This window comes from Aspergillus japonicus (assembly GCF_003184785.1).
Source record: "Aspergillus japonicus CBS 114.51 unplaced genomic scaffold BO86scaffold_32, whole genome shotgun sequence".
Taxonomy (NCBI): domain Eukaryota; kingdom Fungi; phylum Ascomycota; class Eurotiomycetes; order Eurotiales; family Aspergillaceae; genus Aspergillus; species Aspergillus japonicus.
Window position 1 is genome coordinate 155,260 of NW_020291669.1, and position 23,614 is coordinate 178,873.

A 23,614-nucleotide genomic window follows, 5' to 3' on the forward strand; every position below is an offset into this window, starting at 1 on the left:
GTTCTACGTCGTGCATTTCTTTTTGGTGTAATACTTCCATGAACGCCCACGTTCTATCCCAAACAACTTAAGGATCTTTTAGTCCACGAGCTAATTTCACGTGGCTTCTTGTGATGTGACTATGCTCAACAAGGTGTGCGTCTGACTTGCACTCGTGTACGGAAACTGCGGACTATCTACACATGCCCTAATTTTGTGACAAAGACACACGACCAAGACTATGAGACGTTGCAACGGTATAACAAACACGGCACCAGCGATGCCTGTGCCGGGGGGGAATCATTTGGGCTATTGAGCTAATCAAATACACAGAAATAGAGATGGGATCTGAAGAGTGTGTACTACTACTGCTGCACGAGTCGCGGAGCGATCTTCTACATGCGCGCGGCCCGGGTCGTTTTATCGTAGAAATCCAGCGTCATGGCCGCCAGGAAGCAGGGGATATCCTTGCGCTCTTCGACCCAAAACTTCACCAGAGGCCGGATCTCCATCGCGAAGAGGCTATTCGGACCCCCCGAGATCTTCATGGTCCCATTCTCGCCGTCGAAGATGATCGAATTCTCCTCGCCGTTGCCCATGCTGCCGGGTCCCTGCGAGTCCGACGAGCCTCCATCGCCGCCACCGTGCCGGTATGCCGGCGAGAGATGGAACATGGAGGTCACGCGCACCCGGCCGTTGGGGAGGAAGTCCAGCTTGAAGCCGAGGAGGGAGGCGACCGCCTCGCGGAACTCGGAGGACTTGGCCGTCCAGATCTCCTTCAGGCGGCGCATGCGCTTCTCCTTGTCGGCGACGGCCCGCTCCATGTCCTGGATGTCCAGCTTCATGCTCTCGAGGGTGCTAACAGGGACGACTTGGACGTCCGCGTTGGTGATGTTGCTGCTGCCGCCGCCGCGCAGCTGCGCCAGCAAATCCTGGTTCTCGGCTTTCAGGATGCGGAGGGTCGACATCTTCAGGTTCTCGGCCTCGGCGGTGGGGTTGTCGCGCAGTTCGAGGATGCGCGTGCGCGACTTGGCCTTGAGGGATCGCAGCTGCGATTTGGCGGCCTCCAGCTCTTTGCGCAGGAGCGTCGTGGCCTGCTCGGATTTGGTGAGCGTGTCCTGCAGGGTGCGGTTCTTGCGGGCCAGGATGGACAGGCGTTCGCTCTCGGCGTCGCTTTCGGCTGGTGAGAGGGGCCGCTTGACGCCGCGAGGCTCGTCTTGCTGCTGCTGCGGCGGCTGCTGCGGCTGCTGCGTCTCTGCCGCCGACTCACGCTGAGAAAGCTCCTCGTGGACCTTGGCCAGTTCGGCTCTGTATTCGTCGACAAGCTTCTCCAATGTGGCGATCTGCTCGGATTTCTGCTGGTCGAACTGACTCTGTTCGGCATTCATGGTCTCCTCTTCGGTGTCGAAGGTCTTCAGCTGGGCACGAAGATACTCGACCTCCTTGATGGCAAGAGTGCGCTGCCTCTCCAGGCGGGACTTTGCGCGGCTTTCTGCGGCGGCTCCGCCGGCTGCAGAGGCAGTTGTGCGAATATTCTCGAGTTCCTGGCGCAGGGTGGTCTTCTCGGCTTCCAGGCTTCGGATCTGCTCCTCCTTCTCCAGGGCTTCGGCCTCGATGCTGCCCAGCTTGTCAACAAGGGTAGCTTTCTCGATCCGTTCCTGCAGCAGAGCTTTGACCACCGCTTCCGGAGAGTCAAGCTCCGCGGGCTGGTCATTATCCTGCAAGAGGCTGGTCCAGGACCGTCGCTCGTCTTCGAGTATCTGCATCTGAATCTGAGCGGTCCCTAGCTCAGACTCCACGCCCTTCATGAGTTGTAGCTGGTTTTCCAACGATCGCTTCTGCTCCTCTACCACCTCCACATTCTTCTGCACCTTCCGCAGGTGGCGTAGCTCGATCGTCTGTTCACGATTTGTAGTCTCCAAGTTTCTGATGTGATTGACCTGGTCCGACAGCTCCCGCTTGAGAACGGACAGTGCCTCCGTGTCGCTGCCCTCGGCTTTCAGGCGGAGATTTTCCGATTCCAGGTTTGCGACTTCCGTTTCCCGTTCCTGCAACTTTGCCTGAGTGGTATTCATGTCACTTCGTACAGTCTGGAGGTCGTTCTGCAGCTCCTCGAGTGTTTTTTGGAGCGATGATCGGATCGTTTCCAGCTCGTTGATTTGATATTTGGACTGTCGTTCCTGGTCGAGCAGTTGCGCTTTGGTGTCGTCGACATCTTCCTGCAGGGACTGGTTCTGGTCTTGGAGGGTCCGAAGTCTTCGCTCCAGCTCCGCTTTCTCATTTAGTGCGGTGTCCTGGGCCTCTTTCAATTCTTTCGCAAGGGTCTCGCTCTTGTGGCTGGCACGGTGACTGGACGATTCCGCTACCTAAGCACGAGCCCCCAAGGAAGATAAATTAGCCATACAGAAAACACGTCCGTCATTTTAGAGGGGTGGGCGTACCTGGGCTTTGCGGAAATCCGCATCTGCCTTCAATTGCAATTCCCGCAGCTCTTTCTCATGGCGCAATATCATCAAGTCTCGCTCTTGCTTGAAGTTTTCCAGTTCATACTTTAACGTGTTTACCTGGACGCGCAGTTCTTCCTTTTCGGTATCTTGGGAGGACGATAGGTCAGGGTTTCCGCGCCATAGTAGAGGGGGTGTAGGTCTCACCTGGTTTCGAAGGGTGAGCTGGTTCTGCCAGACGATTCGATAGCTGAAAGACACTTGGAGCTGGAGGGAGCGCCAAAGGGGATTCAGGCGGGGGAGAGCCCCATGCTGCACGCGAGTTTCGTCTTGAACTCATCTGTGAACGTCTCCGTCAATTGGATCCTTCGAAATCTCTTATTATGCCATGCGACAAAGGGAGGTTGGACGTACACTGAGTGATAGAAGCAGGCCAAGCGAACCTGACTGGACGCTTCACCTTTAAATAGCAATGCAGCACAGTCAATGCTAGGGATCACAGATATGCATAGGCTTGACCTCCAGTCTGGCGACGGGAAGTACAAGCGAGCATTACTCAAGGACCTAACTCATCAACCATTACTTCATTTGTTTGGGGTTGCATGCGCGGCGATGAACATCCGCACCCACCACGACGGCCACCGTGCTGACTCAGCCCCTCACCGCCCGCGAAAGCTCACACTTTAGAATAGGACTAGCGCCGAAATTTTGAATGGATTTCGAATTTTTGCGGGTTTCAGCAAAAGACCGGACGACTATTTCTCCCCCCCACGCCCATCGCCCTCTCTCTCGCCCTCGCAACCCCTCTTTCCGGACTCAGAATCAAATCCTCGAGTGGGGTCTAATATTCACAATGGCTAAGGATAAGAGCGACAAGAAGGACAAGCGCGAGAGAAAGGAGAAGCGCGCGGAGAAGGACGGAATCACCAAGAGCAAGAAGGACAAGAAGGAGAAGAAGGACAAGACCGCTCTCGCCGAAGCCGTCGAGAAGGAGCTCACCACCAAGGTTCTGGAGGGCATTGAGCAGGCTGTCCCTGCTGATGCCAGCGTTACTGGTGTTGTTGAGGCTGAGGTCATGGATGTCGACAGCAACCCCGTTGGCGCCCTCGTTCCTTTCGCCCAGCCTCTGGTTGAGGATAAGCAGGCCAAGAAGGTTCTGAAGAGCGTGAAGAAGGGTAAGAGCATCTACCTACATCAATACAGACTCTCTACAATGCATTGAGTCCTGGGCTTCTGGTCTTAAGGACATAGATGAGCCCGGGAATCAATGCGGATTTCGACTGATCAACGCGACCTTCCCTGCCTGACCATGTACTAATTGAAATGTTCCAAACAGCTGCTGTCAACAAATGCTTGAAGCGTGGTGTCAAGGAAGTCGTCAAGGCCCTCCGCAAATCTCCCATCCCCGCCGCCAACGCCACCATCGCCGTTCCCAACGGCGTTGTCATTCTTGCCGCCGACATCTCGCCCATGGACGTCATCTCTCACATCCCCGTCCTGTGCGAGGACCACGGAATCCCATATGTCTTCGTCACATCCCGAGCTGAGCTCGGCAACTCTGCCGCCACGAAACGCCCCACCAGTGTCGTAATGGTTGTGCCCAAGTCGGCCTCCAAGGGCAAGAAGGGTGAGGACGATGGTGAGGACTTCACCGAGGTGTACGAGGAGTTGGCCAAGCTGGCTCAGAAGGAGCTGAAGCGGGTGAACCTGTAAAAGGTTCATCGGGTGATTTCTTCTTTTTCCGTTATTTCCTAATTTATATGGCTTCTTTATTTTGTCTTGTCAACTTGCGATGGCTGTACAGTTCCACTTTGATGTCTGACAAGGCAGTGCATGTCTTTGGGGTCTGGCCTTTGGGACGTGCTTATATGGGTTGATCTTTTATGACGTGTCCGTTGCAAATCTGGCGTTCGCAAATGGTGTATGAAAAAAAGGCAGGATGTCTTCAAAATTAAACTCAATTGACTGACAAGATATCATTCTTTCTACGAGACTGTAGGGAGTAGTTCTACGCCCATTCTAGTAAGCCTGCCTTGCCATTCTGCCAAGTGCGTGGGCCAACAGGCCAACACCGGAATCGCTCATTGCTAACGGTCAATGCGAGTGGTAACTTATACATGATGTAAATTAGCATTGCTGCGTAAGGTGAGGGCATGCAATGAAAGCATGACGGGAGGGAGTGGGAAGGCTTGGCGGGCAGCGGATCTGCTCCCGAGTGTCTTCACCTTCATCTGCTCAGACCCCATCACACCAATACTCTGAACCACACAGGGAGGGACTATGGCGTTGATGCTTCGAGTGGACGCTAGTCGCCCTTATCGATCGTTACTCGCTGTCTTTACACTGTGGAAAAGCCTGTTATTATTACTGGCTGCCTTCACACCGGGGCCCGGGTATGACACCTCGACCACGCTGATTCAATGGAACAGTCCAACCAAAGCACCATTGCCAGCCATGCTGGAAATTATATCGACTAAATTGACCCGATGGGATGCTATATACTACACTCACGCTGCCAATCGGGGCTACATCTTCGAGCAAGAATGGGCCTTCGGGTACGGATACAATCGACTTATCCATGCCTTGGCGAATGGTACTGTTTTCCCTGAGCTATAGACCAACGACAGTAGAAGTCCTTCCAGAAATCCTCCCGACTAACAGGCCCCTTAGGCTGTCGCAAACTCGGCATCCTCGACTATGCCTTCAACGAGAGCCTCGTGGGCATCTCAATCTCCCACGCTGCGCATGGCTTATCCGTGATCGTACTCTACCATCTCGTCTGCACCCTATTCCCCGGCGCGCCGGGCCGCAAGGTCGCGCTCCTCGCCGCATGCTTGCACGTGGTGTCTCCGGCCGGTGCTTTCCTGTCGGCCCCCTGTGCGGAGAGTGCACATGCGCTTTTGAGTTTCTGTGGCTCGCTGCTGTTTGTCCGGAGCTTCGCCTCCTCCTCCTCCTCCTCGAGCCCTAGCTCCAGCTCATTTCAAGACACCCAACTCGTCCTGGCCGGGGTTTTGTACGGCCTGGCCACGACATTCCGGAGTAACGGCCTGCTGAACGGCATCCCACTCTTCGAGGAGGCGGTGCGGCAGCTCGTCTTTTTGTTTTGGCAAGGCTTTTCGCCCGCCAGACTGCGGCGCTTACTCGCTGTCGGGACGGCCGGGCTCTGCACGGGGCTGGGCTTCGTCCTCCCGCAGTACATCGCCTACCGGGAGTTTTGCACATCCCCCAAAGAACCGAGGGTGTGGTGTCGGAGAACCCTGCCCAGTATCTATAGCTACGTGCAGGATCACTACTGGTAAGCCCCTGTTGAACACTTCGCAATGAACCGAGTTTGTTCTCGCCCTCGATGGCTAGCTGACTGACTTACTCAACTATGTACACCAGGGATAATGGATTTCTGCGGTACTGGACGGTATCCAACATCCCGCTGTTCGGCCTCGCGGCCCCCATGCTTGCCATCTTGCTGGCGTCGGGATGGCAGGCTCTGAGCGGGGAATTGAGGTCGTCGCTGGAGTTGCCGTGTGCGAAGGTCGAGAAGCTGCGGGACTCGCCGCCGCAAGCTCGCGTGACGGACCGGCTGCTGCGGAGTCTGGCGGTCCCGCAGGTCGTGATTGCGGTGCTTACCTTCTTCAATCATCATGTGCAGATCATCACGCGCATGGCGTCGGGGTATCCGGTCTGGTATGTCTGGGTGGCTTATTTACTGCTTCAGAGAGGGCTGTCGGGGAAGGTTTTAGGTGGGTGGATTAGGAGGGGTAGGGGTGGCCTCGTTGTGAATTATATGGTGGTGTATGCTCTTGTTCAGGGAGTGCTTTATGCTGCGTTTTTGCCTCCTGCTTGAGGGGGATAGCTTCAAATTCAAGGTTGTTGGTTGTACTTCTAATTCTGGGACACCGTACTGTCATCATTGCCCGTTCACCTCCTAGGAGTATATAAGAACCTCCTCCCCTCTGGTCCTCCCATTTCCCTTTGAATACAACAATCATTTTTCCAGATCTAGGGCGCGTGAGGCGCGTGAGGCGCGTGGGCACGAGTACACGGACGGGCTTTCTGAGGCGTGTATTCCATTGAAGCCCCAATTGTGGGTCTTGGAACCTTAGTCGGCTCCTAATAGGCTGTCTAGTAGTCCTCACACAGATAGCGTTATCCGTGCATCCAGCGAAGGTTTGTCCAGGTCTCCTACATATTGTTGCCCGGGGCTCATTCTTTACCAGTGATCTTGTCCCGCCCAGGTTCAGTCACCGGGCTTGAGAATGACTGTGACGAGACAAGCAGCATTAACAGCGACGACTTGCTCCACCCGGATGAATTGTTCTCTGGGATATGGAAAAGAAGTGATGCTGAGAGCTGCAAAGCTTCGGTAGCCTATAAAACTGTGGACAACGGTTCCGAAACAATTTGGCTATATCTGAAGCTCGTTGGACAGGCGAGCCCGGTGAAGGCCACCCCGACGTTGCCGATGATGGCTGAAATGGGGAGATTAGCCCAATGATTCCGCTTTCTGATGGAATCAAGAGTGGCTTGTCCGATCCGTGGGGATCAGAGGATCCAATGACCTTCCTGCCAGTTGGATGAAGAATCACAAGCCACTTCCTCTGGATGCAGAGGGCCCCAGCCTGTGGCCGAGACTACCGTGTGTAGCCCATCTAGAATCTCCCGGTCAAAGTGTCACCGTCGGAAGGAGCCCGTGTGCAGCATATTGGGCTACGCCGAGCTTGCCACGGGCAGGGGCCCTTTGACCAGGGCAAGGGCTCGAGCAGAAGCATCTCATTCATTCCCCAGCCGCCAACGGGGCCGGCCTTACTCGGATGCGGAAGATGAGCTCCTTCGTCAATTGGTGTCCAGAAAACTTGAATGGGAACATACCGAGGAGGAATTTCGGTCGGAGGGCTCACTGGAAGGGATGTGAAATCCCTGCAAAGACGATGGTCAAGAAATCTGAAGTTTGAAGCCCGGCCGGTGACATGTTCAAAGCCTAGAGGGAAATAGCGTTCGGGGCTCTCTTTTTGTCCTCAGGAAGTCCCAAGTATTCTGCGTCTCTAAGATTAGGTCCATTTATATTACTCTTTTTTGTACTAAACATTCATTATCTTATGCTTGAAGTAACTTTCTTTCCTTTTTCGTATGAAATCCTCTCGGTTATATCTTTGTGCTATGAAAATCCTAGTTCAAGACAACCGGGCTTACAGGATACGGACAACTTATCTCCGGAACGAGGAAACTGTTGTCTGGGTGCATGGACTGCAAGTTTGCTTTGTGTGGCAGCCCTCCGGATTATCATTAAAAAAAAAAAAAAAAAAAACCAGCTAAGAAAGAGCGGACGAATTAATGCTTCTTGACCCACTGCGTCTGTTTTTCGAATGTGTCTCTCTCCTTGCCTACCAAACCTTTGAGGCCAATATCTCGTAACTCCGTAAAAAGAGAAATGGCATTGTGATATAGATGATGTGGTGTCCAACCATCTCTTGATACTATATGCGCAACCGAGTCCCAAAACTCCTGAACGTTGTTCCACCCGTCACTTTCTTCTGTATGAATGCGAAGATCATCCTTTGTAAAATGGATAGGGCATGGAAAATCAAATCCCAACTCATTCCAGCTTCTGAAGTATTATTAGTAATATGGTTTACAAGATAGCCTGAGAAGTACTTACCTCTCGAGCCTTATCAATGATTCTCGCAAGGGAATGATATCATCATCCCATGTGTCACCCACAAATAGGATGGGTTCGCACCGTATCCTGCCGTAATCAAATCGAAGGACTTTATTGAGAAGAGGTATATCTTTAGCAATCTGCTTTTCGTAGAGGTAGAGTAGTATCGAGCTACTCATAAGGCCTCTAATTCGAGTCTTTTCTGCTGGTTCAAGATCTGTGAAATTCGCCGGAGCTTTTAAAATGACCTCCCCATTATAATCAACTAGTCTTGCATGGCGTGCTTGAAGTATTAACGGTGCTGCCCACAGACCCTGCCAGTCTATCACACTGGAAACTTTTCCCTTTTGGACAAAGATGTTTCCAGCATGTAGATCTGTATGCCAAATATATGGTGCAACTACTGCAGGAGCATCTGGGAGAAGATAAGGTGCCACTTTAAGATACTTATGTAGTAAATCAATATGGCTTTTGGGTGAATTCTGCGTGGCTGAGGTCACTAGCGCATCGTCTTTGGGTGTTGCATATTTCTGGATCCATGCCTCTTCTCGATGGGCCAGAGAGAGAACGTAATCCTGCGGTTGTTTCCCTTCAATGGGTCAGTCAAGACAACAAGCAGATAGGTAGATAACAAACACGGTCCACGATCCAAAACCATCTCTGCACGTTCTTTGAACCAGTATTGTCTTTCCGCGACTGGGCCAATGACAAATCGGCGATTTATCTTGTCCTTGAGATCCGAAGATACATCCGTACATGTGTCCACTGGCGTGGCACCTCTGATATCAGTACTCGCAAAGTATAAACTACCATAGCTAGTCATCATTAGCAACATCACAGATCAAGTTGGCTTTGAAGATATTACTTATTCAGTGGTACCTGGAGCATCTTCTTCTCTAATTGGACAAGATCCTTCATGATCTCTATCTTCTCTTCAAGAGGGATGACGTCCCATATATCATCCAGCTTGGTACCGGAGGCTTCTTCCATTATAATATACTCAGAACCGACAGCATTATTCACATTAGCGCTCCAAGCATATACTTGAGGTGTTGGTATTCCGAGGATTGTACGGGCCTGGATTGCCTGGGTCAGTGGTATTATGTATACTAAATTAATTTCAATTCTTACAAATTCCATTGTTGCAACTTCAGACGCCGTAGTATAGTATTTAGGCCCAGCGATAGGATGAGATATTCTTGCAATCACAGAGAATCCATTATTCATTTGAAGTCTAAAAGTTTTGTTGAATGATCCTTCGGCTAATTTTGTAATTGCGGTACATGTATCTGCTCCGACACTTTGTGCTGCAATTTTCTGCAACTCGGGCACATTGAAAGGCGAAAATCGCTCTCGAAGTTGCTGCTCCTCGTCCCATAGCCAACGGCCACTGGTGTATTGGAAGAGACCCGCGTCGCGGTGTGGCATGCTTGCAGAGCTCATCATACGGAGATGTCGGCGATACCAGTTGGAAAGACAGGGAAAGGGGTTGAAGTGTACTTTTAAAGAAGAGCTTAGTGTAGGTGGATGATAGATTTGTTGGGGATGAATACAGGTTTTAAAGTGTGCTGTCCATCTGGTTGGCAGCTCCATATTGTCTTAATCGTCCAACTCAAGCGGCGCGCGAGAAGGCCGCCCGTTCTTAAGTATTCCCGGAGCTCCTTCATTCTGGTCAATGTACTTGAGCGCCACCAACGGCTTAGGGGGCCGAATATGGTGGCTAATGGCACGTGACGCCATAGCGGAGGGTCCCAACGCTCATTGGGTGCATCGGTCTGCACCCGAAGTCGGATTTATGTTCAAGGTTATCGAGTGCTCTTTCCAAGTTGTGAGTGAACCCGTAATATCATCCGAGGCAGCCTTCGAGAATTTGACTGGACGGTCAGTTAGGCTTCACATTTCTCGAAAAATCATCGGAATCTGGCCGAGATATTGTCGAAGATCGGCCAAATATTTGTATAAAACCTGACATTTTGTTACCATAATGTTATGCACTCTAATATATCCCATGTAGCTCGACACCGGTATAGGCCAGTTCCATACATGACGCATCTGTAAGCACAGTGTCATGTAGCGTCTACAAAGTGCGAAGACATGTACGTTTCCAGCTCATCTTCTCGGATCTCCGATACGAACTTTCAGTCCATGGCTCTGAAAACCCTCTTTGATATCATATATGCCCAGTGGAAGTCATTCTTCGAGACACTCCACCATTGGCTGAAGACTTCTCTACATCGAGAGCAAGCTGTGGACGAGGTCCGTCCGGATTCTTTTGTTCTGCCTTGGGACACAGACCCAAAGTATCCAGCTCCTACGCTTCAAGAAGTCAGGAACCCCTACAGGGGAGCCAGTACAATTTACTATCAGGAACTATTACCATATTGTTTGGAGTCTCTGGAAGTTCGTCCGATTTCCAACCTCGACGAGGACGGCATGGGCAAGCCTCTATATTCCTGCAACAAGACGCCGCCTCTGCACCTCTTTATGTCAATTCAAGTACGTGATATCGCCTTGATGCGTCCTTCGTACTTGTCCAGGTTATCCTTGGTGTTTCATCTGATGACTTGTTCCATTACCAGGGCTTGCTTAACTTCTGACGCTGGAAGCACTAATCTTCCTGCATCTCGGTTGGTATATACTCGTTCTAGTTGCAATAATCTGTTACTACTTCAGTCCAGTATACCGAAGGATCAGACGGGGATATTGAGGGGTTTCAAAAACAAAGGTGTCCTGACATTCACAATGGGTACTATTTACCAAGATACCGTGGACCAGGACACGACGGTCCGACGTACAATGGACGAGGGCTTGATCGAGGCTAAGCTCGTTTCAAGGGAATACTGCCTGTCTCACTGGGTCTTCGCATTAAGCCAATCCGGTCAAATGCATCAACGCCGATCTGGCAAAAATGGTGATTCACTACTCACGGAGCCCCCTGCCAAACAAGAAGTCATCAGTTCCATCGGGTTTCGCATCAAGGACGCCAACCCCCCGATCAATAGGCTGCTGGAAGATTTGTGGCTTCCGTTCATGGAGCGACCCGGGGAATTCTGTGATTGCGTTCAACGGATGTAAGTGCATAATGTGACATTCGGCCTTCCTGTACTGATTGGCTGCAGATGGGGGGTTATCTACAATTACTCCGGGGTCGACCATATCGAGACTGTCTCTACAACCGGTATATCTCGAGATGATCTGGTCGAGGAGCTAGCCCGCAGACAATCAAATGCTTTGAACGGTATTGAATTGGGACTTGCCTCGTAGATAGTGACGGGCATTGCCGCCCCCCACCCCTCCCCATATTACAGTAGTAACAATTTCCGAGAACAATGTCCAGACAGTCTTATATTTGCGTCCAATCAATCTAAAAATACATTTCATTGACAATTGCGACGGGACCCAGTCCATTCTTCGCAAACGACATATTAGCCCCAGCATCATACTAGGAGGGGCTTTTTCTCAGGGACAGATTCATACAATATCGAATAAAAGAATCACGCTTTGCTTTTTCATAACCTCATCCATCACGCCCGTAACCTAAGCGCGCTGGTCCGACTGCAGAGCCTGGAACGGCTGCTGGTCGTCAACACCTTTCTGGCGGCCGGCGGGGGTGCCCGCGGGGCCGCTCTCCGCCGACCGCAGCTGGAAGCCGCCCTGCGCGAGGCGGCCGGGATCGTTCTCGCTGCCGATATCGGTGGTGTAGCTGGCGTTGGGGGCGTCGTCGGGGATGTCGCCCTCCTGGAGGTTGGTGCCCTTGGGCTTGGTGTTGCCCAGGTTGTCGAGGACGTCGTGGACGTAGGACGGCGCCACGCCGCCTTGGTAGCCGCTGCCGCTGGCGGGAGCTTGCTGGTGCTTCTGTTGTTGTTGTTGTTGCTGCTGTTGCTGCTGCTGGCCAACGTTGTGTCTGGGCTGGTGCTGGTGGGGGTGGATCTTATCGGTGTTCGGCTGCTGCGACTGCGGCTGCGGCTGCTGGGAAGCAGGTTCGATCTTGCGGGCGTTGGAGGTGTCGGTGTTGGTGACGGTGGAGTTCTGGCCGGAGACGCCCATGGGCTGGGCTCCGCGGTTCTGGGCAAAGGCACCGCCCTTGGTGGCGGACTCGGCTGCGAGGGAGTCCTTGGTGACGGGGCCCGAGGGCTCCTGGATGGGTTGCTCGTAGCGCTCGGGGTCCGATGTCACCTATACATATCGTGTTAGGGCATCGTTCCCCAGGGGTGTATGGGTGAGGAGGCTCCGGTAGAATAAAACCTTACCTTGGTGCTGCGGTGGCCGGGGGGGATGGGCTGTCCTTGGAGATCCATGGCGAAAAGATTGAGTTTTCGTGAAAAAGGATAGTTTTGAGTGATTAGTTGATGTGATGCGGATGGTTCGATGGCTGTTGTTGTGTTCGTCTGATTTGATTCTACTCCTATCCTTCGATTGCAATTGAGCAGGCTATATAGGATAGCACGAAATCGCATGTCGTCAACACGGGCAATACATGGGAGCATGCTACATGATGTCACTCTGACATTACATGCCCACCAAAGAAAGCCAGCACAACACAACCGAATCACTGCACAATCAGCACAGAAATACGTCAACGAGCTGGGCCCTGTGGCGTCAACCTTCCGATCGATGACAGGGAAGCAGAAAACTGAATGCTCAACGCTATTCTCCTCCTCCCATCCTGCATCCGCCCATTCTGGACCCCCCTCGATCGCTCTTCGCGCCGGAGGAAGTGGGGAGATGGCCAGCGTTCGGCCCACACGCTTGGTCACCTTTTCCGGTATGCCCGGAACTTGATTTGATGCTTTTTTCTGTAGAGAAGTGGTCGGAATTGCGCCATGAGGGCGGTTGATGCTAATGTTCTGGGTGTCGGTGCTTGTACTCCTCCCTTGTGGAGTTGAGTAAATGACGTCATTTGGTCCCTATCAGTCGCCTTCACTTCTTTTCTTATCGGTCTGCAAATGGTAGCTGCATGAGGATACGTACTGTCGATGCGGGGGTTGTTGCTACCTAGAGAAATAGAGATTGGAATACCTGCCTGTTCTGTCTCGCGAATTGCTCGTCTATTGCATTCGGCCGGTTGAGATATCGGGGAACTACTAGGCAATATGCACAGTGGGTTACGTCCTAGTGGTTAGATGAATAAAGCGTGGATTATACCTGTACGCTTCACGGGCGGGCACGATATCCAAAAAGGCAGAGGGAAATTTCATGTATGTCTATGAAACTGCCCGTACAGTACAGTAGATATGAAGAGATTCGGGTAGCTCCCGTCACATCGAACTCAAGAACATTGTTGCCAGCCCAGCTCTATCGGCCGTCTCAACTTAAGCCCTTTACTACAAGTTCCACGAAGCATTGCTCTCGGAGACCGTGATCATTCATTAAATTGCTCATTCGTTATAGTACATGCTTAAAAAAGAAAAAGGCTTTTCGATGTAGCAGTAGCATCGAGGTATTTACCGGGCAAGGGCATCCTTGGGCAGACCCTCAAGGTTGTCCTTACCCTGGCGGCCGACGCCGCTGCCGGGCTGTGTGTTCTGGTGCAGCTCCGATCCATCGACGCGGACGCTGCTGCTGGCAGCGGCGGGCTCGCGGAGGGCGCTGTTGTTCTCGCCGGAGACGGGGCCTTCCCGACCGCCCGAGCCGACGTTGACGGTTCTCTGATCGGCGGAGTTCCAGTCGCTGGCGACGGGGGGCTGGTCGGGCAGGGGCAGGTTGGCCTTGGTCTGTTCGATCTTTTCGCCCTTGTTGGAGTTGTGCTCGTCGACGATGGACTGTGTCGATGATGTTAGAAACTGGGCTGGAGGGAGGAAAGCAGCTAGTGATGGGATGTCCTTACCTTCATGGCGGAAACGTTGGAGTTGGCAGGGGTCTGTCCAGCGTGGGCGTGGGAGGCGTGGGATTCAGGCTTGCGGATGTCCTGCTGGGTGGTGTGGAAGGTAGCGTCGGCCATTGTGATTGTGGAAATGAGGTTGTTTGGGAGTGATAGAGGGTGGAAGTGTTGATTGTTTAGTAGTTGAATTGTTTGTGAGTGGTTGTGTTCTGAGATGATGAAGGAAGGTTTGTGAGAGGCAACAAGCAGCTTTTAATATTTTGTCTTTGAGGAGGGTGTGGTGGGTGATTGATGGTTGTTGATGGCCGGTGACGTTAACGATGTCGACGTCATAAGGGCCGAGCTCTCCTTGGTTCGCCTTGCACTCAACCCAGTCTGGGAACACACAACGGTCAATTTTCCAACTCAACTGCAACCTGAACAAGTGTCCACTTTCGAATTATGGAGCCACTGTGAACGAATGAGTGTCAGTTTCATTGAATCAATGATCAAATATCCCCTGCTTGGATTCGATCTGTCCACCTACGATACTAGGCCTGGTAGCAGTAGGCAATCGTAGTCGCAGTAGGAAACTGTGGTTCCTGGGAAACAAATTCCGCGCTTTTCTTCTCTCTTCTCTGTTTGAGGTTGAGTCTGACTTGCCATCGGTTGGATTGAGGTCATCGAAGATGCCCAGTCCCTGGATGGGCAGGATCATCATATCAATGATGCCATCTTCAGAAAATTCACCCCAGCCCACCCTGGAGATCTCACCATATCGCCATTGACCCCTGAATCTTCAATATCCACTTGCTATGGCAGTATCCACTCTTGGATATACCCTCTTGCACTTCAACGTCTATTCGTGACGTACCTGTCTGCAGCCAGGGGCTCAGCCTTCATGATGATGAGTTCCAACAACCAAGAATGATAACATGGGCAAGTATCGCGGAGCACATTTCTCCGACAGATCTCGACAATCTAGGCAAAGCTTCATGCCTTTCACATGTTCGTAGATGATGAATGAATGAATGAATGATGGCCATCAGAGTATTGTCCACTTTGCAAGAGAAGCACAAGGTGTAATCTCGACACGCTTCGAGAGGAGTGAGTTGTCGATGCTTATTTCGGCACTATTGTTACGGGCGCCTTATCGCCATAGTTCAGGCAGTTGGTGACTTTAAAGTTGTCTTCGAATCAAGCCTATTCTCAAGCATTTTCCAAAGCATGGTTTGGGCTTCTCGATCTGTGGTTATCGTTATCCCTGCGACTTGAATGGCTGAGCTCCAGATTTGGGGTCAACACACACAGGAGAGCGGTGTCTTCTCCGCTTATCCAGTGTGATTGTGACCGTCATATAGGTCCAAAAAGTGATGATAGTGCTCGATACCACTTTTCAATCATGTGAGTCTGGTATGAAGTATTGTCGGCTCTGAAATTGGAAGATGATCAAGCGAATTCTAGCCCGGTGCTGCGTTCGCATTGGAGGATAAGGTTGATCTGTGCCGCGGCGGAGAAAGGCGGTTATGGTGCAGCGAACAATGATATCGCCATAGCTTCCATCTTACGGTTGGCTCTTGATCGGCCGTCTTTATCGCTTGGTGGTTGCGATAGAGGTGCATCCCCGACAGCCTGCCGGTGGATAGTCAGTCCGCTTTATAGGCTCGGCCTAATAGATTGCGCATGCCGAGGCGTGGTTAGCTCCCTTTGAAATTGGCCTGGCGGAGGGCCCTTACAAGGCGCCAGGCCTCTTTGGGTTGGCACGAATTCATTGAACCTTGCTCGGAAGATTGGAATTTTGAACTTTACCAGTAAGTAAACGTGGCTATGTATGGCAACAGGTTTCATGTGAAATTCTGCAGGGATACAAGTACATGGAGTGCTCGGAGTGCTACTTCTATCGAGGACCTAGATTCATTATGCTCAGATGGAGTTAAGCTCACAAAGTTCTTGTGGATGAGAAGGTTTGGTACGGAGTACATGGCCATGTGACAACCACAATCTGATTTATAGCAGGTAAACATCCACTAGTTGCAAGTCAGATCAACATCAAGCTGATGCAATTGAGTATGCATTTGAAATGATTACATAGTAGATTCATGTATAGATAACGGTATAGCCACAGCATCTGACAGCTGGTGCTTATTGACTCTTAACAACAAAAAGAAATATGGTAGGGATGAACTTGTTGGATATATATCCGAGCTCTATATATATGAAGCGCCTGTGGATCACGACAGTACGGCGAGCGCTCGCATTATCACAGCACAGGCAAAGAAAGAAGAAAGCTTTGAAGTCCAATCATAGTATAATTATTGGGTGCAAAAGAGCATCCTTCGTACGAGAGATCAGTTGGTGTATGGCACTAAACTCTAACCCTGACCCTACCGCTGCGATGTCGGCGGTCATTCAATATGGCACGGATATTTGGGCCGTAAATCGGGGCGAACAAAGCCTGACTCATTTTGCCTCCTGAACCTTGAGCTTTGTCCATTGAGTCTGAGGTATATGATGAGTCAATTAGTTGCCGAGACCTTGGAGGCTGAACTGGTTATGATTGCTAGGAACGGAAGCATTAATGTAAATCCCGGGAATACCCTCACAGAAACTCCTTCCGTTAACGACGAATGATGCAATCACTCGTGGAAAACAGTGGGCAGCGAATCATGCGCACAAGGAACTACATAGTACATATTTTATTTTGAAGTGCGAGATGTATATCACAACAAAGGGATACGAGCCTTGCATCGAGATTTACCCCATGTTTTTGAACCAACCCAGCCGTGGGTTCCCGAGAGATGGCATGATCGAAGGCGAGACCCGAAACGTGGGTGCGGGATCTGAGTTTGCGTCTTTACCCACCGCGGGGAGGAAGATCCTTCAGTCCTGAAATACTGGCGATTGACTGGTTTACCCCAGCCGGGGAAATCCCGCCAAGATCACTGCGCCTGGAACTTTCGAATGGTTCAGGCAATGTGCGCAAATCCATTCGAACCACGCATCCTGGAGTTTGGATTCAGTGCCTCTGAAATTACGCTATGACGTTCTTTCAACCAAGTGAGCGTTCTCGACTTCACGTCAAGGGGGCTCTCGCAAAGTTGAACCGGTCTGACACTCGTATAACCGAAGGATGCAAGATTTTGACCGTACAGAAGGGAGTACGATAGATGTTTGCGTGTAGCCCTTGGTAAACCTTGTTTATACAATTTCCAGTAGTTAAGGGTCCAACCATTTAAAGATGAGGGGCTGGGCTGAGCCTTGCAGCTCGCTCTAGCAGCGTCAGTTTAGTACTAGGTATAGCGACTAAGTTACTTTCATCGTGGATGAAACACCAGCTCTCTTCCTTGACACATTCAGGAATGAATGCTCAAGGCGGGGCTGGTACCCTAACCAGTACAAACTGGTTTTTCGCATTCGGAGCAGTCAACGCGCGGCTCAATACGTTCCAGTTCTTGTCACTTGCTACCAGATTTGGGGGACCAAACTCTCGCCTCCACTTCTGTGATTTTCTCGGCGAACACTCGGGCGTGCTTGCGAGGACACTAGGAGGTCTATCAGTGGATCACCTTAAGTTACAGTACATAAACTGACAAGTCAGCCTCTCTATACTCGAGACACCAGCTACGAAGAGCCAGGAACATGGAATGGTACATCTGAATCAGCGAGGCTTTGCACCTGGAATAGAGTTCAATTTCCCCGCGATACTCCAACCTCGGACATGGGAGACATCAGCGTGGCAATGGATGTATGATGTCTGGAAGTTCAGACTTCGGCGTGTATTGGAGGGTACCAAGGGATTCCGATGCAGGAGGAGAGGAACCCAGCCAATGAACCGACGGGAATAATTCGGTCATCGGTCAACAGTCGGAATTCCCCCTTCTCCAAGTGGGCAATATTTCTGGTCGGACAGTGATCTGGTCTGCATCGAACTTGGTTTCAGGGTTCGTAGCAATGATTCCCATTGTCATGCCGCTTTACTCCATAGGCTTTCATTTATCGGTAGGTATGGACCAAGATCACCATCAGGCTGACTCCCGCCCAGGAAATTGCGGGGGAGCCGGCTACCTAATTTACACGCTTACAGCGAGCGTATCTGTCCGTATTGAAGGGACCCTTGGAGCAAGCGGCAACTCAGACTGACCTTCATCTTCCATTCTCCAGTCTAATCCAGTACATCGGACTGGCTCTGGTGGGAACCGGAAAGCTTCTCTGGCTCGGAGTGCTGATGATCTCCAAGAACCGAACCGCTCTCGAGGTCAACTAGTGTCGGTCCAGGCTGGACAGTCTACATATTCCCGATAGGGATAGTCCTGTAGCATGCCAGGTGAAGATATGACCTTGGCAGGATGCATGACGATAGGATCCAATAATCCACTAGGTACATCGATTTCGATCTCGCGATATACAGAGCAAATCGTATCAGGTCTGCAGCTCCTGCGTCTACACCTCAAATCGGACCAGGTTTGACCTAGACGTCCCGGGCGAGGAGGGTGGCCCTTATGCATCACTAGAATCGCCCTGCACTCGCCTTACATTAGTGGCGGATTATCCTTAGGGCCGCCCTCCGTTAGCGGAAAGGTGCCTGCAATTGCAGGGATGGCGTTTCCTTTGGTGGTGATAAAGTAGGCTGTCAGATTGCCAGGAGGTTATGTACGTCGCCAATCTTGGAGGGGTCGTCGTTGCCTTGGAGCATATGTCTATCTTGCGCGAGGTAAAAGATAATAATATATGAGTACAAATTGCACATCCTCGGCACAATCAGCTGCGAGCCAGCTGCCGAGGAACCTGCCTTCCATCCTCAAGTGATGCTCTCATTCTCTTCCTACACCTACACCAGAATTACACGGGGCAGGTAACAATACATACCTCAACTTTACGGCCCATGGTTCAATAGAATTGTCTGCCCAGTGTCGGCTGAGCGAATGAACGCTGTAAACCAGATGTTCCCATTGGGCACGATCCCAGCGCATGACTCCACACCTCACAGCCCCACCTGGCCCCCCTTTTGAGTCCCGACGGCACTGGAACCGTCAACTGTAAACTACGAGTAACTCTCGTCTCACTGCGGATGATTAACTTAACTCCCGTCCCCAACACCAAAAACCCAGTCTTATTTGGTGCCTCTCGCTCTCTTTTCCACTCACTTCCTTCATCCTTTTCCCCCCTCCCCCTCCTCTCCACGCTTCCCGCCACTGCTCCCTGTCACCTCTGACATATTTCGACATCAAAAGACCCCCCACTCGTGATTTTGTCCTCAACTCGTCAATATCCCCTCCCTGGGAAATACATCTAGTTCGACACTATCGCCGTCTATACTATCTAGGCCTCGTTTCTGTACCAACGCTAGTCATCGTGTCGTGCTTATCTGCGCGAATACCCGATACGACCAATAGTTGAACTCTTCGCAGGCAGATGCGCCAGAGCATCCCGCCGCCATAATGCCTGGAATTCTCCCCATGAAAGTGATCAAGGTCGGCAACAGCGCCCAGAGTCGTATTGCCCAGGCCTGTGATCGATGCCGAAGCAAGAAGATCCGTTGTGACGGTGTCCGACCATGCTGTACTCAATGCGCCAACGTTGGCTTCGAGTGCAAAACGAGCGATAAATTGAGTCGTCGCGCTTTCCCTCGCGGCTACACCGAATCGTTGGAAGAACGAGTACGCGCGCTCGAGTCGGAAGTACGGGATCTTAAAAACCTGCTGGATGAGAAGGACGAAAAGATAGATGTGCTCTCTCGAATCCACTCCTTCTCAACCTCGTCACAAGCAAAGGCCAATGCTACGGCCCGATCACCGTCAGCACCGGTGAAGCACAACCAACCCGCTGTCGAGGAAGCAGTAATCCGAGTTCGTCAATTATCCCAGTCGCAGGACGCAAATGAACACACCGTCTGCGCGGGTGTCTCGAGCACTCAAGGTTATGTTGGTACGTTTGCGCCACCTTGCATCCTAGCGTGGAGCTGGGCCTGGTGGTCGATGCTGGCCTGCGGACGCATTTCGCTAACTTCTGTCCAGACGCCTTTGTCAACAAGCTTTCCGACCAAAACCGACTTCCTCCGAACTTCTCGATCAAGGCGCTGACTGCGGCTCCTCCTTCCATATCCCGCTCACGTATTGATCAAACGTTGAAAACGCCGCCTCGGCTTGTCTCGGATCAACTTATCAACATCTTTTTTCAGGAATGGGCCCCTCTATATCCGGTTGTCCATCGCCCTACCATCCTCAAGGCCTACGAGCAGTATTTGTCAAGCACAGAGTCGTTACGCGATAACAAACACAACCTCACCCAGCTGAACCTGATTTTTGGAATAGCTGCCCTTGCTTCTGCCGTAAGTCCATTCAGGCCATCCAGAAAGCAATGGCCATCAATAAGACTAATTCTGTCATAGTCGAGGACCAACCAAGACCCCGCGTTCTTTGAGGATAATTGGTCACCGATGCTCGAGTCCATCTCCAACGACATTTCTATCCACACCCTGCAATGCTATGTCCTTGCCCAAATGTACTGTATGGCAAAGGGCGACTATTCGAGCCTTGGGTTATATAGAGGATCCGCTGTCAACCTTTGTCATCAATTGAGACTTCACCAGAGCCAGAAACGCTTCGCTGCGAACCCCCTTGTGGCGGAGACGCGGAAAAAGGTATTCTGGTGTCAATACGTCCTTGATCGGTCAGTCGTGTGTACCCTCCTGCGTCTCAGAATGCATTTTTAACACAGAACAGGTTCACTGCGGCCTTGACCGGTCTTCCTGTCGTTCTACGCGAGCAGGATATCCAAATCGAATACCCCGAGGATATCGATGATGAGAACGTCACTGAAACAGGCTTCCTGCCCACGCTTCCTGGCGAGACGACTCGCATTTCTAGCTCGATTGCGTTGTTTGCAGCTTCGAGAGTGCTGAACAAAGCTCTGGAGGATGTTTATCCTGGCGATGGCGATTACGATATCTCCTTGCCCAAGATGCGCTTGGTCGCAGAGCAGCTTGATGAATGGGTCAAGGGTCTGCCCACTCATCTTCGCCTTGAGTTCACACAGGACAAACCCAGCACGAATGTCACGAGCAGTCGATCGCCGCTTCTGGTAAGTTCATTTAACAATCCCCATATTGAGCCCAGAACGTTACTGACATGTGTCCAGTCGCTTGTCTATTATTTCATCCGCTCTTTGATCCATCGGCCTGCTGTTTGCTTCGGAGAAGACTGCGTTCGATCGCCTTCGCTCCTCGTCATCTCTGATTCAGCCAAGCATATAATCCAGATCTTACAGTTACTCGACGAGCGACGCCTGTGCCTTTCTCTCAGCTTCAACCGGAAAGAGCTGATCTTCGCTACTGGCCTCAATTTCCTGTGGCAGAATTTGAACTTGAAACACGATAGCAAACTTGCGAAGGAGAGCCAGAAGTGGATCACAACTGTCGTTGATCAGCTGGAAACCGAGTCGTCCCCTGTCGCTGCGGAGTTCAACGCACTGGCCCGTGTTATGGTATCCCTGGATAACCACAAGCACGGCTCTTCGATTGGACCTTTGGACATGTCCCCTCCAGCTCAGAAACCCCTGAAGTCTCCTAAGAAACAGCTTCAGTCTTGGAAAGCACGCTTGACTGGTCACTCGAGTCCGTCGCATACAGAACAGCAGGATTCTCCATCTCGACGTGCCACAATCTCTGGCGCGAGTGCTCATCCCAACGCACGCCATATCCGATCCTCTAGCTGGGCAAGTCTACCTTTGGACAGTGTACATGCGTCTCAGATGCTTACCGAGAAGGCCTACCATCGGTCTTCTTCTATGGCTTTCGACAGCAGTCACGCTCTGTCCAGCTCTGCGCCTTCGGATGCGGCTGCAGGCCCCATCACAGTGTCGGACTGGGAGTTCGTTCTGAGCGACATGGATCGGGGCTATTCGAATATTTTTACCGGAATTTATGGAGGGAGAGAATGTGGCGAGGATAGCGGACCGTTCGCTTCCATCACTGCCGAATATGCTCACAAGCCCGACCACAATACAACGTCGCGTAGCGAGCTGCAAGGATTGTCGCCAGCGGCGTGGTCCGCTAGTAGCAACAGCGATTTGCAACAGGGTCAGGAGGCTGTGGCGCAGAGCGTTCTCAGCTACTCCGACGAGAGCATGGCAAGTCCGGGCGATGGGATTCCTTACCACGATGTACACTTGTCGCCTGAGGAGCATGTCAACCTTCTGGATCCATTCCATGGTATCATGGTTCCTGGTGTGGATGACGAAGTCCACGATTTCGGGCTTATCAATGGTTGGGATCGACGGCTGGCCGTTTGATCTGTTCCTGGCGTAGGGCCACCGCTGTTACGATTTCTATGAATGATTCTGTTATGCTTTATGGTTCTCAAGCGGGGTGCGCTAATGGGAGTCACCTGTATATAGTGGTTGGACTTTTTCTTTTGTTTTTTTTTTTTTTTCGTTTGGTGATACCTGGGGCGTTTTGGGTACTATTCTGCAAGTGAGATAGTTGCACGGAATGTAAGCTGCTGCTTCTGTACTGCTCTGGTATGGGCAAACATGGCGATATCGGCCGTTGAGTACTTGTGCGCTGTAAAAAGTTACTTCCTACTTGTCTACTAGTCTCCATCAACCATTCATTATCCTGAACAGTGAAGAGATTCTGCTGTATAGATACCTTGAAACTTATTCAGCTATGATGTATGTAAGGAATGTACTCTTCTATAAATTCTTCAAAGATCTAAGTTAAGGACCCACAGTATCGGTAGCATTGATCTGCGGTGTGAAGATATTCCGAGGTGTTCCATTGCCCGAGCCCGTCGAAGCCCTTTCCGTACCGACGTCGACATAGTTCATGGCGCTTCTCTATTGATGATGTGCGCCGGATCAGTCCATGCTCGAACTCGAATTTCCGCTGAATTCTGGTTACGATTGTCATCTTCGTTGCCCGGAGCTGTTATTCATCCTGGGATTACTCTTTCTAGACCAGTTCGAACATCTGATTCTGAGATATGGGGTTTCAGCTCGCAGCAACCGGAGGGTAACCCTGTGGCGCGGCTTCTGATCAACAAGGATATACTCGTTACCTGTCATGAACATTATCGATGTGCTGCATTGTTAGGGACGGGTAGCGACGGTCTGTGTGTTGGACTTTTCAAAGTGGTGGTGTCCCCGTATCATCAGATTCCAGAACCGGCATGCCGCTATTCTTCCGTCCACGGCTAATATTCTACTGGGTCGTCAAGCTGACTGTTGGCCCGTGTGTCTGCATGCCCGCTCTGACAGGCGAGAGGGTTCCCTCCCTTTGGACTGTTGGAGAGATCGTCAACGGGACGACAAAAGAAAAAATCCAGTAAGGTCAGATGAGCTACTCCTATAGCTTCTCGAAGCCCTTCTTATTATCAATCAACCGACTTACTACCGGAGTAATTCAATGAGGGAATGATGGGGGGATCGATTGTGATTGATGGAGGAGAAGGAGGGACGGAGCAGCGTCCTCCGGACCCAGCGGACAGAGGCACTCCGGGCGATGGTTCCGGAAAATTGCTGCGTTGGGAACTTTCCGTCCTCTTCGGTTTTGGCTGGAGATCGGAAACATGAATCCAATGAATTAGTTATTTCCGATGTACTTGCTGGATGTAGTCCGGTCCGGAATCCGACTTCTCATCGGGTTTAATGGGTGATGGTGGTCTGGGATGGGTGCCAACTCATTCGAGAAAATTTTCAGATGGTAGCAGGTGTTCCATTGATAGGTGTGGAAGAGAAGGG

At 51.4% G+C, this 23,614-nt stretch overlaps 8 protein-coding genes across 8 annotated transcripts; 4 read left to right on the forward strand and 4 right to left on the reverse strand.

The window, feature by feature from the left end:
• Positions 1 to 374: 374 nt before the first annotated feature.
• On the reverse strand, positions 375 to 2,401 carry BO86DRAFT_380215 (coiled-coil domain-containing protein MAD1; the record flags this gene model as incomplete). The annotated part of the gene is made up of 2 exons (XM_025670711.1): positions 375 to 2,345; positions 2,384 to 2,401. The coding sequence occupies 2 exons, from the start codon at positions 2,399 to 2,401 to the stop codon at positions 375 to 377; spliced, it is 1,989 nt and encodes a 662-aa protein (XP_025526611.1).
• A 759-nt stretch (positions 2,402 to 3,160) lies between these two features.
• BO86DRAFT_390097 (L30e-like protein) lies at positions 3,161 to 4,394 on the forward strand. Its single transcript, XM_025672306.1, has 2 exons — positions 3,161 to 3,598; positions 3,760 to 4,394. The coding sequence occupies exons 1-2, from the start codon at positions 3,277 to 3,279 to the stop codon at positions 4,134 to 4,136; spliced, it is 699 nt and encodes a 232-aa protein (XP_025526612.1). The 5' UTR covers positions 3,161 to 3,276; the 3' UTR covers positions 4,137 to 4,394.
• A 269-nt stretch (positions 4,395 to 4,663) lies between these two features.
• On the forward strand, positions 4,664 to 6,264 carry BO86DRAFT_448894 (DUF409 domain protein; the record flags this gene model as incomplete). Its single annotated transcript, XM_025676670.1, has 3 exons — positions 4,664 to 5,016; positions 5,094 to 5,718; positions 5,808 to 6,264. Exons 1-3 carry the CDS (start codon positions 4,704 to 4,706, stop codon positions 6,262 to 6,264), a joined length of 1,395 nt encoding a protein of 464 aa, XP_025526613.1. The 5' UTR covers positions 4,664 to 4,703.
• A 1,484-nt stretch (positions 6,265 to 7,748) lies between these two features.
• On the reverse strand, positions 7,749 to 9,504 carry BO86DRAFT_419831 (phosphotransferase family protein; the record flags this gene model as incomplete). The annotated part of the gene is made up of 5 exons (XM_025675154.1): positions 7,749 to 8,025; positions 8,077 to 8,665; positions 8,713 to 8,891; positions 8,942 to 9,153; positions 9,208 to 9,504. The coding sequence occupies 5 exons, from the start codon at positions 9,502 to 9,504 to the stop codon at positions 7,749 to 7,751; spliced, it is 1,554 nt and encodes a 517-aa protein (XP_025526614.1).
• Positions 9,505 to 10,818: 1,314 nt separating this feature from the next.
• BO86DRAFT_448896 (uncharacterized protein) lies at positions 10,819 to 11,340 on the forward strand (the record flags this gene model as incomplete). The annotated part of the gene is made up of 2 exons (XM_025676671.1): positions 10,819 to 11,147; positions 11,196 to 11,340. The coding sequence occupies 2 exons, from the start codon at positions 10,819 to 10,821 to the stop codon at positions 11,338 to 11,340; spliced, it is 474 nt and encodes a 157-aa protein (XP_025526615.1).
• Positions 11,341 to 11,613: 273 nt separating this feature from the next.
• BO86DRAFT_419833 (uncharacterized protein) lies at positions 11,614 to 12,374 on the reverse strand (the record flags this gene model as incomplete). Its single annotated transcript, XM_025675155.1, has 2 exons — positions 11,614 to 12,252; positions 12,327 to 12,374. The coding sequence occupies 2 exons, from the start codon at positions 12,372 to 12,374 to the stop codon at positions 11,614 to 11,616; spliced, it is 687 nt and encodes a 228-aa protein (XP_025526616.1).
• Positions 12,375 to 13,520: 1,146 nt separating this feature from the next.
• BO86DRAFT_419834 (uncharacterized protein) lies at positions 13,521 to 14,017 on the reverse strand (the record flags this gene model as incomplete). The annotated part of the gene is made up of 2 exons (XM_025675156.1): positions 13,521 to 13,838; positions 13,904 to 14,017. The coding sequence occupies 2 exons, from the start codon at positions 14,015 to 14,017 to the stop codon at positions 13,521 to 13,523; spliced, it is 432 nt and encodes a 143-aa protein (XP_025526617.1).
• Positions 14,018 to 18,949: 4,932 nt separating this feature from the next.
• On the forward strand, positions 18,950 to 22,322 carry facB (C6 transcription factor FacB/Cat8). Its single transcript, XM_025677196.1, has 5 exons — positions 18,950 to 19,801; positions 19,891 to 20,204; positions 20,265 to 20,545; positions 20,599 to 20,956; positions 21,014 to 22,322. Exons 1-5 carry the CDS (start codon positions 19,315 to 19,317, stop codon positions 22,163 to 22,165), a joined length of 2,592 nt encoding a protein of 863 aa, XP_025526618.1. The 5' UTR covers positions 18,950 to 19,314; the 3' UTR covers positions 22,166 to 22,322.
• The last annotated feature ends 1,292 nt before the right edge of the window (positions 22,323 to 23,614 follow it).